The sequence below is a fragment of the Pongo abelii genome, chromosome 7 (genome assembly GCF_028885655.2).
Source record: "Pongo abelii isolate AG06213 chromosome 7, NHGRI_mPonAbe1-v2.0_pri, whole genome shotgun sequence".
NCBI classification, from domain to species: Eukaryota; Metazoa; Chordata; class Mammalia; order Primates; family Hominidae; genus Pongo; species Pongo abelii.
Window position 1 is genome coordinate 146,592,392 of NC_071992.2, and position 17,991 is coordinate 146,610,382.

At 40.5% G+C, this 17,991-nt stretch overlaps 1 protein-coding gene across 18 annotated transcripts in view; it reads right to left on the reverse strand.

Moving 5' to 3' along the window:
• Nucleotides 1-17,991, reverse strand: part of ASAP1 (ArfGAP with SH3 domain, ankyrin repeat and PH domain 1) — a 389,931-nt gene that overhangs the window by 159,241 nt on the left and 212,699 nt on the right. For 9 of the 18 annotated variants that reach the window (XM_024251018.3, XM_024251022.3, XM_063726810.1 and 6 more), the window contains one exon: nucleotides 2,064-2,209. In XM_024251018.3, the coding sequence (XP_024106786.3) occupies nucleotides 2,064-2,209 (146 nt within the window). Of the gene's footprint in view, nucleotides 1-2,063; nucleotides 2,210-3,538; nucleotides 3,711-9,357; nucleotides 9,567-11,666; nucleotides 11,703-17,991 lie in introns of all 18 variants that reach the window. The other 9 variants (XM_054518822.2, XM_024251020.3, XM_024251016.3 and 6 more) reach the window with 3 other exon arrangements.

Below are 17,991 nucleotides of genomic sequence, written 5' to 3' on the forward strand. Positions count from 1 at the left end.
CAGAGCATGAGGTGACAGAGGCAGGATATTGTAGAAGAGCAAAGACAACGGGTTCAGAGACAGAATGTTTGGGTTCAAGTCTGTAACACATACTAATAGGGTAAATAAACAAGTTATATAATCTCAATTTGCCTTAGTTTCCTCATCTGGATTAAAGGTACAGTAACCACAGGATTGTTGTAATGTCTTCAATGAAATAATCTACATAACACACCCACCAAACTGCCAGGTTCATCAAAAACATTCAATAAATCTCAGATGGTTTTGTATGGAGATAAACAAATGTATTAGGTGAGCAAATGCAGATGATGAATGTTGGTCTGAATGGCCACTGAGCTGTGTGTATGGCACATATACACACAGTTGAAAGGAACCTGTAGTGTAGCAAACCGTAGAGATGAGATTGGTCCAGGAACCTTGGAGGTGATGACTCTTGACTTAAGCCAAATACATTTGGTCCTTAGAAACTAAAGCAAGATATCAATGCAAAAACACCCATCTCAGAGAAAACAGAGCTTCCTGCCCAAGAAAGTCCTTTACCAGCTATTACCAAAGTGAATTGTCAGAGTCCTGTTCTGCTTCCTCTCTTTCTACCACACCACACTTTGAGCAAGGCCTCCAGTGAAAGTGCAGGCAATGCTCAGAGGGAAGGAAAACCGAGGGTGCTCTTCTGAATAAATGAGGTTTATATAATCTAAGATTTACAAAAACATCATGGATTTGTTAAATCCAAAAGCGCAGAAACATGAGAGCCAAAGTTCAAAATTATCCTTTCCGAAGTTTTTGAAAATAATAAATACTTTTATGTTCGACATTTATTTTCTTTCAGATTTGCTTATTTGCTGTGTAAGATTAATTCAATGGCATACATCGCCAATTAGAAAAACTGTCAGGAAGACAGACACATACACACGTTTACTTATTGTGACAGAGAAAAAGAATATTGTAATTGGCCAAATAGGTTAATGGAGTGTAGAAAGGTAGTTTTCATTTTTCAAATAGGTTATCTTCATCTGTAAACTAACCTTTTGTATCTAATGGATTTATGACAAATTATCACCTAAGGCCACAGAAGCCTATTTGATATATGAATAACTGACCTAGGTTAAGGACATCTTGAGCATGAGTTCCGGATCCTTAAAGGAGGTAAAAGTATAATACCAAGAGACTGGGAGAGAAGAGGGAACAGCTCCTCTTCTCCAGGGCAGGGCTAACTTGGAAAAGCATGATATAAATAGTTTTCCTTTGGCATCTTTCAACCTCATTGTACTCCTTTCTCTGGGGACTTAGAAGGATTAAATTATTTCACTGGGTGGCTCCTAGAGAAATAATTTCATCCGCCAAAACCAACAAAATCCAAATGATCAGTCCAGGTGGTATTACCCAGAACCTTTCTAAGTGTGCACATGGTGTGAGGGCTGGGGAGGGGGTTGCAGCACAACACGGGGATGCCCACACACGACTGCCTGGCAAATAGTTTCCTCCACCACCCCCATCCCTGGGTCTGCCTCCTGGGGCCAGCACCTCTAGTGTCTCAGGTCATTAGGGATTCTTCCTGTCATTTACTTCGGAAACCAGAGATTCCTTAAATCTCAAAACCCTGTTCTTGGTTGGGGGTTAAAAGGATGTGGGGAGTTGAGGGACGTTCATTATAAATCAGAAACCAAAATGCATGATCACCTTCACGTAAGTGAGATATAATACTTTCAATGTGTATTTCCAATGTATGTTCGACACAGAAATCATCATTATTCTCAGAGATGTGGAAGAGAATTCAGGTTAAGCAGTTTCTCTCTCAGCTTCGATAAATCTACTCTATCAGCTGGGCCAAAGGTACAAATTCCAGGAATTTCACAATGGGATTTTCTTTAAGCAAATCCTGGGTGACTAAAAAGCTTTTTAGTTGAGGTGTGGAAGTTACCTAGGACTAAAAAGCTTTTTGTTTTTTCTTTCTCACCCCTAGGACCAAGGATTGAGGCGGAAGGATTATTGAAATGTTCTCTATATGATGTAATATTTTGGAAAGGCTGTAATTCTTTTTACTCACATATGAAATGTCTTACCAGATTTTTCAGCAGTGTGGACAGTTCCTTTGTAAGAGTAGAAAACTTGACAAACGCGGTGCCAAGGTCGGGGTTGTCTCGACTTAAAAAATTACTCCCAAACTTATCAAGAACTTGTGCATAGTTTTCTTCATTTTGTACATGATCTAAAAACAAAAAAGAAGAAAGGAGTCTGAACTATTGTTTGCCCCAATGAAAAGTTATTTTGAACACCGATCACTACAAATTCTCAAAATGGAAGCATAAACCATATCAATTATTTATTGCACACGTCCCAAAGGTTAGGTTAGGAGTACACTAAATATTCTAACTCACTCTACTAAGGAAGATTTTCCCTTTTCTTTTTTTTTCTTTTTTTTTTTGAGATGGAGTCTCACTCTGTCTCCCAGGCTGGAGTGCAATGGCACAATCTCGGCCCACTGCACCCTCCGCCTCCCAGGTTCAAGTGATTCTCCTGCCTCAGCCTCTTGCGTAGCTGGGATTAAAGATGCGTGCCACCATGCCCGGCTAATTTTTTGTATTTTTAGTAGAGACAGGGTTTCACCAAGTTGGTGAGGCTGGTCTCAAACTCCTGACCTTGTGATCCGCCCACTTCGGCCTCCAAAAGTGCTGGGATTACAGGTGTGAGCCACCGCGCCTCGCCTTTCCCTTTTTCTTTCACAGAATTTAGCTCATTTATAGTCCAGTTAATCCACTAAGTCCTCATAGGTTGAGGGGTCAAATTACATCACATTTTCAAGCAATTAAGAAACTATGATTGACTGGGTATGGTGGCTCACGCCTGTAATCCTAGAACTTTGGGAGGCTAACGTAGGCAGGTCGCTTGAGCCCAGGAGTTCAAGACCAGCCTGGGCAACATGGCGAGACCCCATCTCTACAAAAAATTAACAATTAGCTGGGTATAGGGCCAGGGACGGTGGCTCACGCCTATAATCCCAGCACTTTGGGAGGCCGAGGTGGGCGGATAAAGAGGTCAGGAGATCGAGACCATCCTGACTAACACGGTGAAACCTCATCTCTACTAAAAATACAAAAAGATTAGCCGGGCGTAGTGGCGGGGGCCTGTAATCCCAGCTACTCGGGAGGCGGAGGCAGGAGAATGGTGTGAACCCGGGAGGCGGAGCTTGCAGTGAGCCGAGACCGCATCACTGCACTCCAGCCTGGGCAACAGAGCGAGACTCTGTCTCAAAACAACAACAACAACCAATTAGCTGGGTGCTGTGGCATGCGCCTGTGGTCTCAGCTACTTGGAAGGCTGAGGCAGGAGGACTGCCGGAGACTGGGAATTCGAGGCTACAGTGAGCTGTGATTGTGCCACTGCACTCCAGCCTGGGTGACAGAATGAGACCCTATCTCCAAAAAAAAAAAAAAAAAAAAAAGGAAAGGAAAAAGAAAAGGAAAGGAAAGGGGAAAGGGGAAAGGAAACGAAAGGAAAGGAAAGGGAAAAGGAAAAGGAAGAAAGAAACTATGATTACCTGAAAAAGGAGAAAATTCTCCTTGGAAAAACAATCTTGGATTGCAAAAGAAAAATTCATGTGTCCTAACAGGTTTCTTTCCCTGCAACTAATCTTCATTTCCTTTAATTTTGTCTAAGTTCCAGGTCTGAGGAATAGTATTTGTAAAATGCTTTTCACAGTCCATCTCTTGCTGCAAAATGTTCAGAATTGGATCAGATTAATTAGGTGCACATGAGAAACATTAATTTGTGAAAATTTCTCCTCCCTGAGCTTTTGTTTTCCAATCCATAAAATGAGGCCAATATCTACCTTACAGAATTGTGGTATTGAAGATTTGACATAAAGTATATAAAAGTTTCTCAATAGAGCAAATACTGCATAAACAATAACCCCCACTGCCTTGAAACATGTTCTTTGTTTGGCTTCCAGGATATCACACTTTCTTGAGTGTCCTCTTGCCTCACGACTGGTCCTCTCCATTGTCTTTGCTGGTTCTTCATCTCTCTGACCTCATCATGTTGAGGCCCCTCAGTCTTGGACCTTTCTTCTCTATTTTTGCTTACTCTCTTGGGATCTCAGTCTCACAGCTTTAAATACTTTCTATCAGCTGATAACTCCTAAATTGATATCCCCAGCCCAGAAAAACCCACCCTCTGTAATACAGACATATATTCAACTGCCTATTCAGTATCTCCACTAACTATGTTGAATCTTAACATGTCTAAAACCAAACTCTTGATCTTCTTCCCATTCTTTTCCTCACAGTCCCCTATCTGTGGCAATGGCAAATACACTCTGCTTCTGAAATGGTCTCTCTGTTGCTGCTTTTGCTTCCCAGCAGTCTGGTATCAACACAGCATCCAATGCAACACTGTTATATTGTGCATCAGATCTTGTGACTCTTGTGGCAGACATTACCACTTGCCATGGATATCCAAGTTCCCAATCCTTGCAGGGTTACAGAAAGGAGTACTGCATTTCCCCACACTCTCGAAGTATGGCAGGAAATATGGCATGCACCACCCGAGGCAATGTTGAGTGGAAGTGATGCATACCACGTTCTCTTGGAAGCATTTCAGATGCCTGTACTCAACTCTCCATCTCCCTCCTCTGTTGTGGTGCACAGAGAAGCATGAATTTGTAGGGAGGCCCACAGTAGATGCATAGTATTTACAGAGTGAATAAATGAATAAATAGATATTTATCAAAGTCATATCTTTTTTTTTGTCATATCTTTAAAGGCTTTACAATAAATTACTTTTCTTTATAAAGTCTTCCTTTAGGTGGAAACAATCCTTCCTTGCCCACAATTCTCTGTACCTCTACTGCAGTATTTTCTACCACATCCTATATGTGTATATATGTATATATACATGTATATATATACACACGTATATATTCGTATATATGTGTATATATATCTGTATATATGTGTATATACGTGTGTATATATGTATACACACACACACACACACACACACACACACACACACACACACACACACACACACAGATCTTTTCCTACCACCAGACCGCAAGAGGCAGGGATTACCTATGGTTCACTTCTGCATCCCTACCCAATGGACACTGCTGTAGTTCTTTCAGTGAGCTGGACTTTCAAAGCTGCGGCTTGGTTAATATTTGTTGACCTGGATTTATTGAATTCCTTTTCAGGAATTTAAGAAGCATCCCCTTCTGAAATAGCCTAGGATGTTCAATAATTGAGATCAAATTTTTAAATTTTGCTTTCAAACACACCTCAATAAGTGCATGGGTGCAATGGGCACTCATGAAACAGTACATGAGTCTGGACTGGGAAATAACCCAGGAAGTCTAAATACCATGAAGGAAACAAATGTCACAGCAGTCCAATGAAATGAAATGAAGCCCTAGCCAGCCTTCTAATCACCACCACATTAAAAATTCATGGTGCCTGCAGTGGTTGTCAGCATCTCCGGCTGAGATACTAAAAAATGCAGCTCTGGTTACTGTCCAAGTTCACTCAGAGGAGCGGCTCAGAAAAAAAGAAAAGAAAGGCCACACCAGCTCAACCGAGAAGACACACAGGTTTCATCTCCCTCATGTGCTGGAGCTACTCCTGATACCTTCTGTCTGAGGTCAAAGAGGTCCCACCTTACCACCAAGGCTCCTACCTCATCTGATATCCTTTTCTGATTTTGGAGACCTATGAAAAAAGACTTCAGCTGTCTGTTCATTTTACCTGCTCCCAAGGGAAGCACTTCAGTAGTAAAAATAGGTATATAGGCTGTTTTCTTGAGCCTATCAAATATTTCAAGTGAAAAATATAATTTGTTAATCGAATATCCATGTATGCGCCACCCAGCTTAATAAATAAAATATTAAAGAATGATTCCCTATTCCCCTACTCCTGTCCCTCTACCCAATTCCGATCTCTTTCCTTCCCTCCCTAGACACAGCCATTATCCTGAATTGAAATTTCACGCAGAGGTTAGAAAGAATTACAAGAAGCTCTCCATCTATCTGTGATGACAGACTCATTAAAGAATAAGATGGAATTGGCTAAAGGCTAAGGCAGAGACAGGCCATGGGAAGAAGGTGTTGGGAGAAGCCGAGAACCTTCTGTGACCCAAATGCTTATGCTTTCTACAATCTTGTATTTCACCCTCACTAGTTCTGCAAGGGAAGAATTATGCTTATTAGGTAGATGAAACATGAAATGTGATGTGAGTGAGGCAGAAGACTAGATAAGTATAGGCTAGGTCATGGGTCCTGTATGTTTTGCTAATTCCACAGCTGAATAACCATGTAGTCTCTTTCCATATATACATATGCATATGTATGTATGTATGTGTGTATATACTGGCATATATATATCTCACATATATATATGTCTCACATATCTATACATGTCACACATATATATATGTGTATATATATAATTTCCTAGCATAAAAATATAACAGTTTAGTAAGATATATCTTGGGGTAATAATAACAATAATAATCATAATCCTATGAAAATAGAAATGATAGAAAATTAAATGTAAGGTGCTTAAAATAGTGCCTGGCATGTGGCATGTGCCCCAAAATGTCAGCTACTGTTACCGCTATATATCCATGACTACTTACAATACAGAGAGATGTCTGTAATATCAAACAGAATAAAAACACAGGTCTCACATGTCTTATTTTTTAGCATACTGTATTATAAAGTTAGCAAAGTCAATACTAGAAAGATCACACACATGTCCCCCAACACACACACCTGTGTACAAAATTAAGGGTTTACCCAGCAGACTTTCAACAGGCACAGAGAGTGAGACAGCAAAGAACCATGATTCTGGTGGAGGAAATAGCAAGGGCAACGGCAGAAGGGAGGAACACATTGCAGAGTACAGTAAGCCATCTGAGGGGAATGTCAGTTCAGAGGTATAGGGAAGAGGAGGGAAAGAAGGCTGCGGTGGTGGGGCACTGCCACAGGAATGAGTGTTTCTGAAGGAAACGGACTGGTAAGGCAGAAAATGGTCCACTCACTTCAAGAGGTTTCAGAGAGCAGGATGCAGTTCTGTTTTAAGATCTTTACTACATGCGAGTGCTAGAAGACTTCTGGGCACACAGTACAGTGGGAGTTAGGGTAAGTAGGTGAGAAAAGAAGACTGGATAAAAGAACAGAACAGAGAAAGAAATGTGATCCATCCGTTAAGACAACACATTCTTTCCCAATATTCCTAAGAAACTTCTGGCATCCATGACATTGTTGCAGAAGGCAAGATAATAGTTTTGTTGCTGATGCTGAGACAAGGTCTTGCTATTGTAGACCTGCGTGGAGTGCAGTGGCATGAACATGGCTCACTGCAGCCTCAACCTACTGGACTCAAGTAATCCTCCCAACTCAGCCTCTGAAGTAGCTGGGACTACAGGCACATGCCATCATGACCGGCTAATTTTTAATTTTTTGTAGAGATGGGGTCTTGCCATGTTGCCCAGGCTGGTCTCCAACTCCTGGGCTCCTGTGTTCCTCCCACCTTGGCCACCCAAAGTGCTAGGATTTACAGGTGTAAGCCACCACGCCTGGCCTGCAAGATAATTCTAAGAGCTAGGTGAATCCTTCCAGTTCAAACAAGAATGAAATAATACAAGAATGAAATCTGGTCTAGTTTTAACAACTAGACCAGAAAAGGCCACTTCATCAGGATTTCAACTGCCAGCATTTCTGTGGGGAGATGACTAATATAAACTAATCCCTGATTTACTACTCTAGTATTACTATTCCAGTAATAATCGTTACAATAGCTAGTTTGTATTAAGCACTTTACATACAGTACATTACTTCATTCACTCTTACTAACAGTCCATGAGGTAAGTACTATTACCATCCTCACTGTGTAGATACAAACACTTACCCTTGATCATACAACTCATAAATAAGGAAATTTAAATTAGAATATGCCACCCCAAAACAAGCCACTTCGGCATAACAATTATTTTGAGCTTAAAGCAATTAAGAAACAGCAAGGTGGCTGGGTGCAGTGGTTCATAGCTGTAATCCCAGCACTTTGGGAGGCTGAGGTGGGCAGATGGCTTGAGCCTAGGAGTTTGAGACCAGCGTGGGCAACATGGTAAAACCCCACTGTATTAGTCCATTCTCACACTGCTAATAAAGACATACCTGAGGCTGGGTAATTTATTTTAAAAAGAGGTTTAATTGACTCAGTTCAGCATGGCTGAGGAGGCCTCAGGAAACTTACAGTCATGGTGGAAGGGGAAGCAAACACATCCTTCTTCACATGGTAACGGCAAGAAGTATGAGTGAAGTGCAGAGTGAAGGAAGGAAAAACTCCCCACAAAACCATCAGATCTTGTGAGAACTCAGTCACTATGATGAGAACAGCATGGGGGAACCACCCCCGTGATTCAATAACTTCCTATGAGGTCCCTCCCCCAACATGTGAGGATTACAATTCAGATTACAATTCAAGATGAGATTTGGGTGGGAACACAGAGCCAGACCACATCACTGGTCTCTACCAGAAAAAAAAAAAATTAGCCAGGCACTGTGGTATGAGCCTGTGGTCCCAGCTACTTGTGAGGCTGAGGCAAAGGAGGCTTGCTGGAGCCTGGGAAGTCGAGGCTGCAGTGAGTGGTGATAGTGCCACTACACTCCAGCCTGGGTGACAGAGTAAGACCTTGAACAAAGAAAAGAGGAAGAAAGGAAAGAAAAGAAAGAAAGAGAAGGAAGGAAGAAGGGAGAGGAGGATGGAAGTAAAGGAAAGGAAGAAAATTTTCTGACTAAAAACAAGGCATAAATCTCCCTTTGTGAAAGTGTTTCCCCTACCTCCTTTCTAGGAAGAGGAGAAAAACCGTTGTCACAAGAGATGAAATGTCAGTACCAAGATGAATCTGCATAAATAAACCTTGTTAAAACAATCCCTATCATCTGTTTCCCCCTTATATTTATCTTCCCTATAATTTACTGCCCTATAATTCCTAGAAACCTCCTTTTCTCTGTCTTGTCACTTCTCCACAATTTTCTGCCCTTTGCTAAAATGGTATATAAGCTCCTAGGCCTGGCTGCTTCTTTGGGGTTTTTCATTTCTTTTCCGTGAGGTCCCTTATGTCCATACTAAATAAGCCTTTTCTCCTGTTAATTTGTCTTTTGTCCATTTAATTTGCAGATGTCAGCCACCGAACCTTACAGGGTACCCTCCTCTATACTCCATATCCTAAAGTAGGACAGGCCTAGGTTCAAATCTCAAGTCTATCATTTACTGTCTGTGTGGTACCTTGGTCAAGCAGCTTTATCTTTCTAAACCTCATCCTCCCCATCTGGAAAATGGAAATTATAATGGCACTTACCTCACAGAGATGTCATTAAATTTAAGTAAGATATTGCATGCCAAGTGCCTGGTACGCGATGAGCTCAATATATATTTATAATGACAATGACACAATGATGACAACCATACCAACTATCCATCCTTGGCCACTGCATTGGAGCCGGCCTTTTACCCCGTGGACAGGAGGCAGAAGCTTCAGACAACGCTGAAGAGTTTATATCCTAGGGGCTGGCAATAACAAATACCTTAGGAATACATTAAAATTCAATACTCTTTAAACATACTTTGTATATTCATCCAATGAGGCCTTCCTCAAAACTTTCAGAACCACGGCAATTATTAAATAGGTCTCTCCCTGAGGGGTTTATCTAACTGACACTATGTGTTATACCTTACCAAACTGTGCAATTTTCACATAACCTCTGTACTGGACTGCCTGCCAACCTAACCTTTGATTCTCAGAGACTCTAACTGTGGCTGCTACTTATTAAGCACTGACTATGTAGAGGGATTCAATCACAGTGAATATCCTGAAACTCATGCGATACTCCCTCAAGGCAGTTGCTTTATAGATAAGAAAAATGAAACTCAGTGGTGAAGAAAGGATTAGATCCCACTTCATTTGATTCCAAATCCTATCCTTCTCCACTGACACACTCAGGAAAGACTATCGTGGATACTAGAATATTGTGTGCCACAATATGTATTCAGAATCCACTATGTGAAAGACTTGATGACAAATACCAGGAACAAAAAGGTGAATAAGACAAGACTTCCTGTCCTGTAATAATATTGACAAAGTAATAATAATTATTATTTGCAATTACAATTTTTGATTAATGTGCCAAGAACTGTGCTAAGTATTTCTCCTGCATTATCTCGTTTAATGTTCACAATTTAGAAACTGGTTTAGAATAGTTAAGCAAGTTGCCCAATGTCATACAGCTAAGAAGCAGTAGTGACAGGCACTGATCCCAAAGCCTGTGCTCCTAACTAGTGTACTTGGTTAAGTGCAGGAGCCTCTAGAAGTCTTTTAACTTTAGCCAGGTGCCATGTGATTGAGAAACCTGAAAATCCAGGTCTTAGCTCCAGACTCTACCATGTCAGGAGACTGAAGCTCCTAAGGGCCTTAATTTCTTCATATATAAAACAGGTCTAATAACATCTGCCCTGCTGATTGGCCACTAAGAGGTAAAGGTGTCATAATTAATATAAAAGCTCTTTTGGAAAAATGCAAAAAAATTATAAAACTACAAAGGATTATTTCTACTTAATGGGTATAATAAGGCCTTGAGAACACTCTCATAAATCCATCCTAAAGAGCATTCCAAACCACAACCAAGCACAACCTAGACATCATTTGGTGAAAGATCACACAGAACACAGGCCTCAGTGACACAGAGACTTGGGTCTGAATCCCCACTCTGGTTCTAACTGGGCATATATAACCTTGGAAATGGCACTTAACTTATCTGGGCCTCAACTTCATACATGAAATGGGACAATGCCTATAAGGTACATGGCGTGAGTCTAAAAATACCTTTACTTCTATTAATTTCATTTACCCCAAAATTCAGAGCTGAAGTTCCGATGCTAATGGATGCTAATTTAAACATGGTATTTTTTGGAGGATTCCAGGATATATAAGATGACTGTGGATCAGATTCCAGGTTTTCTGTTTATAAACTGTGATCTAGGGCAATTTATACATCATCTCAGACTTTTGTCTCCTTAGCTGTAATAATACCTACTTGATGGGGTTATTAAGGGAAATAGATGAGAAAGACTATGAAGTGCCTCATCTAGTATCTGGTATACAGTGGGTGTTCATAAAATGCTAAGTACCATCCCACACTCCAGAGTCTCACTTCCTTAATTTCCCATACTCTTTCCTTGGAGCCTAGCCTCTCTTCTAAGGTCTTTATGCAAGTTTTCCTTCTGTGTCAAGAGTCCAGAGGAACACATGACAAACATGTGTTTATCATCTTATCTTCACAAATGAAGAAAAATCTTCCAGAGGATAGCCGGGATACATGCATTATTACACTCCAATCATAAAACCTATCCAAAGTTCTCCTGTCTGTAAGTTCCATCACAATTTCAGGACTCACCCTGACTCTTTCAATGTAAGTGTGACCTACCACGCATCCTGTTATTCACTCTCTTCTTAGCCTCTTGCCAAGCTGGGGGTCCCAACTTTACATACTTTGTTATACGCCCAGTTCCCAGTGCTGAGCCTGGCACATAGTGAGTGCTCAGTAAAATGCTCACTGCATGTAGTGGATTCTCCTAGAACAAGTCTTTTTCCTTCTTTCAAAAAATACTTACCAGCAGCCATGTGCCAGCCATATAAAATACAGTGACCTATAATGTAATAATAAAACCATGTAATATGTGACATAAATCATAACACTGCCATAAAAGGGGAAGTGACAATTTTTTTTTTTTTTTTTTTTGAGACGGAATCTCATTCTATCACCCAGGCTGGAGTGCAGTGGCGTGATCTCGGCTCACTGCAACCTCTGCCTCCCGGATTCAAACAATTCTTCTGCCTCAGCCTCCCAAGTAGCTGGGATTATGGGCAGGTGCCACCATACCCAGCTAATTTTTTGGTACTTTTAGTAGAGATGAGGTTTCACCATATTGGCCAGGCTGGTCTCGAACTCCTGACCTTGTGATCCACCCACCTCGACCTCCCAAAGTGCTGGGATTACAGGCGTGAGCCACCGCGCCCGGCCAGAAAAATTATCTTTATATTATCCTATACATACTTTGTAGCACTAATCACACTTATAAAATATTTAATTCTATTTGTTTTTAAAATTATATAAGTAATTCATATGCTATTACAGAGAAATATAAAGATAAAATTATAATTTCCTTTCCCCTTTTCCAATCCCACCTCCTTAAGATAAGCAAAGTTAATAATCTGGAGTGTATCTCAGTGAAACCTTAGGATTAAAAAAAATACACACACACATACAGACACACAAATATAGGTGTTTTCACCCCTTTCTCCCTTTAAAAAAAAATAAATGGGATATTGCATATGACCACCATGGCTTGCTTTTTTCCTATGGAATAAAAATCATGAAATTTAATATAAGTAAATCTAATTATTTTAACTGGGATATGTTCCATAATAAATCCCCCTGCTGAAAGGATACTAGGTTTTCTGCAGCTTTTGCCATCAAAACACAATGCTGCAATAAATACTCTTATACACAAGCTCTTACACGCTGTTACTTTATCTCCGGAAAAATATATTCACAAAAGCAGGACTGCTGGGGGATAGTGTGTACATTTCAAATTTTAGTTAATATTGCCACATTCTTTCCAGAGAAGCTGGTTAAAGCAATTCACATTCCCAACAGCAATGCACATATAAAAGGGGCTAATTCTCTTCAACCATATCAGCACATAGATGTTACTGTTCTTTTTTAATTCTGGCCACATGTGTATAAAAAATTGACTATAGTAAGCGTATCTTTTTGTATTTTATTGTCCATTAACATTTCCTTTTCTGCCTGTTTACATATTTAGCCCTGTTTTCCAATGCTAGTACTTTTCCTATCAGTTTGTAAGAATGTCTTGTACAAGGGATAGAAACTTTTATAATATGTGTTGCAAATATTTCTTCCACTTGTCTTGTAACTTGTTAATGGTGTCCTTTGCCATGGAGAAATTTAAAAATGTCACGTAGTCATATATATCAATCTGTATGCAAAAGACTTTTTTGGGTTTCCTGCCTTATGTTCGTAAGCCTTCTAATATTTAGTATTTTTAAAAACACTTCATCTTTAACCCAAAACAATGTATTTGTTTATATAGCACAGGAAAGGGTTCGTTAAAGTAAGTTATTAAACTTTTTAAAGTTTTATTCACTTCAATATTTAAATACTTAATACATCTGCAATGAAATTATCCATATGGCATGAGGGGGAGTTCTTTTTTTTCTTTCTTCTGTATGAAACATACTGCTATTTAAGATGGCCTATAGAAGGCAACTATTTAATATTTGATAAAAAAAGAACACACAGACAACACTTGGATGGAGTGGGTTAGGTTTCATAAGAAAAGATAATTGAGCAGAAACTTGAAAAATGAACAGCTGTTTAACAAGTAGACTTGAGGTGTGGACATTCAAGGCAAGAGGTAGCAGCATACCATAGAGGCACCATAAAGTACTCAGCAATAAGGAAGTCAGTGTTTGCTTAGGTGGGCTGAGATACACAGAAACTAACATGGAGCCTTTGGTTGCTCCAGAGCTTACCACCTTCAATCTAGAGCTACGTAGATTAAGATTTTGTTTTGTTTTAAGAGACAGGGTCTTGCTCTGTTGCCCAGGCTGTAATGCCACGGCATGGTCATAGCTTGTTGTAGCCTCTATCTCCTGGCTCAAGTGATATTCCCACTTCAGTCTCTCCCTAGTAGCTGGGACTATAGGCATGCACTACCACGCTTGGCTTTTTTTTTTTTTTTTTTAAGAGATGGGGCCCTACTATGCTGTCCAGGCTAGTCTCAAACTCTAGCCCTCAGGCAATTCTCTCGCCTCAGCTTCCCAAAGTGCTGTGATTAATGTTTTAAAAGCACTGCCCTCTGTTCCTGTTCAACATCAGATAGTGGCTCAGATCCTTTTTGCCACACCAATCCATAAACTTAGTGCCACCTGTCCTGTGACCCAGAAAATACTTTGTTTTAACTTTACAGACACCATATTATTGGGGAATGAGGGCTGGATTTTGGGTCTAAACTCAATTTTCTTAACTATAACACTAATTTGGAAACAACTGCTGATTATGAGCAAATTATTTCACTTCCCTGAGCCTCAGTTTCCTTACATTTTCCCACCACCACTAACTGTATTAGTCTATTGTTAAGATTAAAGACAAAATCCTTGGAGGCAGAAAGCCCTGTGGACATTTTTTAAAACTGCTTTCCTCCATGTCACTTTGGATGATTCATTTCTACAATTTCTCAAGGTCGTTTTGACTTTGGAGTTGTTCTTTCAAAGCCCTAACCAAGTCTCAGCAAGAGTCTGGCCCCAGCCTCTGGGGTGTTATCTGGAAACTCAGCATGCATATTCTCATTTCTGCAGCACTGACAAATCCATTAAATAACAGAACCCCAAGAAAAGATACTCAAAGAGTTCCACAGGGCTATTACTCAGCATTTAAACAGCACCTGAACATCACTCTCCTATAGCAGAAGCAGAAATGTTCTCTCTTCTGGCTTCATCATACAGCCTTCCTACCTGCCAGAAGAAATACACAGTACACTTTGGTTTACTGATGGCTCTGTAGGTAATTGCAATGCTTTGAGATCTGGCCCTAAAATAGGTAGCAAAGACACAACCAATTCCTCCCCTACTTCAGCCTCCACAGTATGACTACCCAACGGAGTCAACCCTTCTAAATAAATAGGTGTTTAAAAATAGGACCCCATATTTAACTACTAATTCACAAACTTTCATCAAGCACCTACAATGGGATACAAAGGTTATTTAGTGTTTAGAATTATGGCCTTGGGTGTGACCTTTAAGTCCTTCTGAGCTTTAGCTTCTTGGCTTATAAATTATATGTAAAATCGAGATAATAAAACCTCATTGGGTTCTTGTTCTGCTAATGAGGTGGTAGCCTAGGATAGGACTCAGCCTGAGCAGCTACCCTCTGAACTAGTGCTCTGCAAACTATTTTTTTGTGGTTGTCTTTTTGAGACAGGATCTCGCTCTGTTGCCCAGGTTGGAGCACACTGGCGCAATTACAGCTCACTGCACACTTGACCTCACTGGTTCTGGCAATTCTCCCACCTCAGCCTCCTGAGTAGCTGGAACCACAGGTGCATGCCACCATGCCCAGCTAATTTTTTTTTGGTATTTTTTGCAGAGATGGGGTTTTGCCATGTTGCCCAGGCTGGTCTCGAATTCCGGGGCTCAAGTGATTCGCCTCCCTTGGCCTCCCAAAGTGCTGGAACTACAGGCATGAGCCACACTGCACCTAGACTCTCCAAACTATTTTTAATCATCAATCCGTGTCAGTAAAACATTTCAAAGCATTTCCAATCAATGCTTATATGTTTATTTAATCAATGATAATTATATATATTATACTATATATAACATAGTATATAGTATATATAACATATTGTTTATATAAATCAACGGTTCCGATCTCAATGTCAGGGGTTCCAAAAACCCCGGAAATTGACTGAAATATTCTGCTTTGTAAGATTTTTTATTTTAAGTTCAGATAACATGTGTCGTCGTTCTGAGGCTTACTAAGGGGTCTATGACCCCAAAATGTTCGGAATTAGAAGAAATGTTAGCTGTATCTGAAGACAAAGCTTCTTGCCCTTTCTGGGTGCACAGTTGGCGAGTCTGAGGGAAGGGCAACAGCACATGTGAGATCAAAAGGGGCAGGTCTCTTTGGATCAGTTGCTAGGGAAATGCAGTATTGTTAGACACTATTAACTCCCCTTTGGGTATAAACAGTGCATTTTAGAGGCTACAAAAGTACCTCCGTCTCATTTCATAAACAGACAAGAAAAAAAATCATCTCTGTTTCACTGGTAGAAAAACCAAGGTCCTGAGAAACGAAGGACTTGTTAAGAAATACTCAGTTACTTCCTGTCAGAGTAGAGATCACATCCCAGCTCTCTACCTAGGAGCATCCCAGCTCCTCACTGTACAGGCGGCATAGAACACCCCCCAAAACATGACCTCAACTAGGCTTCTCCACTTCAGAACTCTGGGAAAAGGCATCATCCTCAAATGTGGACAAGTAAGATAATGAGGGCCACAGAGAACACAGATGTGCTGGGTGCTCCAAAAGTATGTGTGGTTTGTGATTCAGAATATACACAATGGGCCAGGAGCAGTGGCTTAATGCTGGTAATCAGCGCTTTGGGAAGCGAAGGTGGGTGAATAGCTTGAGCCCAGGTGGTCAAGACCAGCCTGGGAAACATGGCAAAACCACGTCCCTACAAAAACCACAAAAATTAGCCAGGCATGGTAGCAAGCACCTGTGGTCCTAGCTACTCAGAAGGTTGAGGTGGGAGGACCACCTGAGTCCAGGACGGCAAGGCTGAAGTGAGCCAAGATCATGCCATCGCACTCCAGCCTGGGCAACAGAGTGAGACCCTGTCTTAAAAAAAAAAGAAAAAGAATCTAAATAATGAAAAAAACAAAAAAACAAAAAAACCTTTAACTTGAAAAAATATATAAACAATGGGAAAAACCCTTTAAAAAAGACCTGTGGCTATTATTTTTTTGTCTTTTAGCTCATCTGAATTTTCTATAGTAAACACATTAATATTCACACTGCACTTTCATAATGGGGAAAGAAACCAGAACACACCAGTGAGAAAAATCAGCACGGGGTGTTCCAGTCCCCCCAGCACCCATACAGCTCTTCACAAAGAAACAACTACATGTTTGATCCATTACCCGAGACATGGAAGATCTGAGAATATCCTTCTGTTGTCTGTGAATGCACAGACAAACTGGCCGAGCAAAGTCATCCTCTATCAACCTCTAAATGTTCTGTCTTATGGCACTGATTATCAATGAAAACCACTTCAGAATCAGCAACAATCTGCTTAACTTGCATACCCAAATGGGGCATCACAAAATCAGTAAGTAGTTATTCTTTCTTGCTAAACGCTTAATTGGAGAAACCTCTCCAGTCATAAAAATACACTTAAAAATTCACGTTGACATGTGAACTAGAAATAAAATTAAACACACACATATGACTGCTTGTTAGAGGTTGTCATGGCATGGCTGTTTTCAGAGGGCAATTCTTTGCTACGGTTTAAGTGCAACAGTTTTATACAGGAAAATACAATCCTACTTTGATGAGACATAAACCATTTAAGACTGAGGAAAATGCAATTTGAAATAAGAGGCAGCAAGATATAGGTAAAGCCACAGAATCTTTTGACTGTAGTTGTCAAGAAGGGTCTGTTTAAGGCTCAAAGGTGGTCCCTAACAGTCATTAATCTGAATCTTTATGTAAACAGTGAAAATAACTAATTGAAGACTGAAAAGCACAACGGACTCTACCTGGCACACAGTAGGTATTCAACAAATGGCAGCTATATTTATTTTTACCAAAATAAATCATTAAAGCAGAGAAATACATTTTTATATTCACCTTTAACACAGCAAATTTGTTGTTCATCCTAAGGCTTAAAAAAACCCCAAAATAGGCTGGGCGTGGTGGCTCATGCCTGTAAATCCCAACGCTTTGGTAGGCAGAGGTGGGTGGATGGCTTGGGCCCAGGAGTTCAAGACCAGCCTGGGCAACATGGTGAAGCCCCATCTCTACCAAACACTACCTCCCTCCCACACACAAAACAAAAATTAGCTGGGCATGGTGGCATGCAACTGTGGTCCCAGCTGCTACTCGGGAGGCTGAGGAGGGAGGATCACCTGAGCCTGGGAGGTCAGGGATGCAGTGAGCTGAGATTGCACTACTGCACTCCAGCCTGGGCAACACAGTGAGATCCTGTCTCCAAAACAAACAAACAAACACCAACCCCAAACTAGCGGTCGTGGGATGAGTACTCACAAATTTATTTAAAACTACTTATCATGATGTACATTCCCCAAAGACAGAAGAAGCACACATCATTAAAAAATTAACTCATTTTA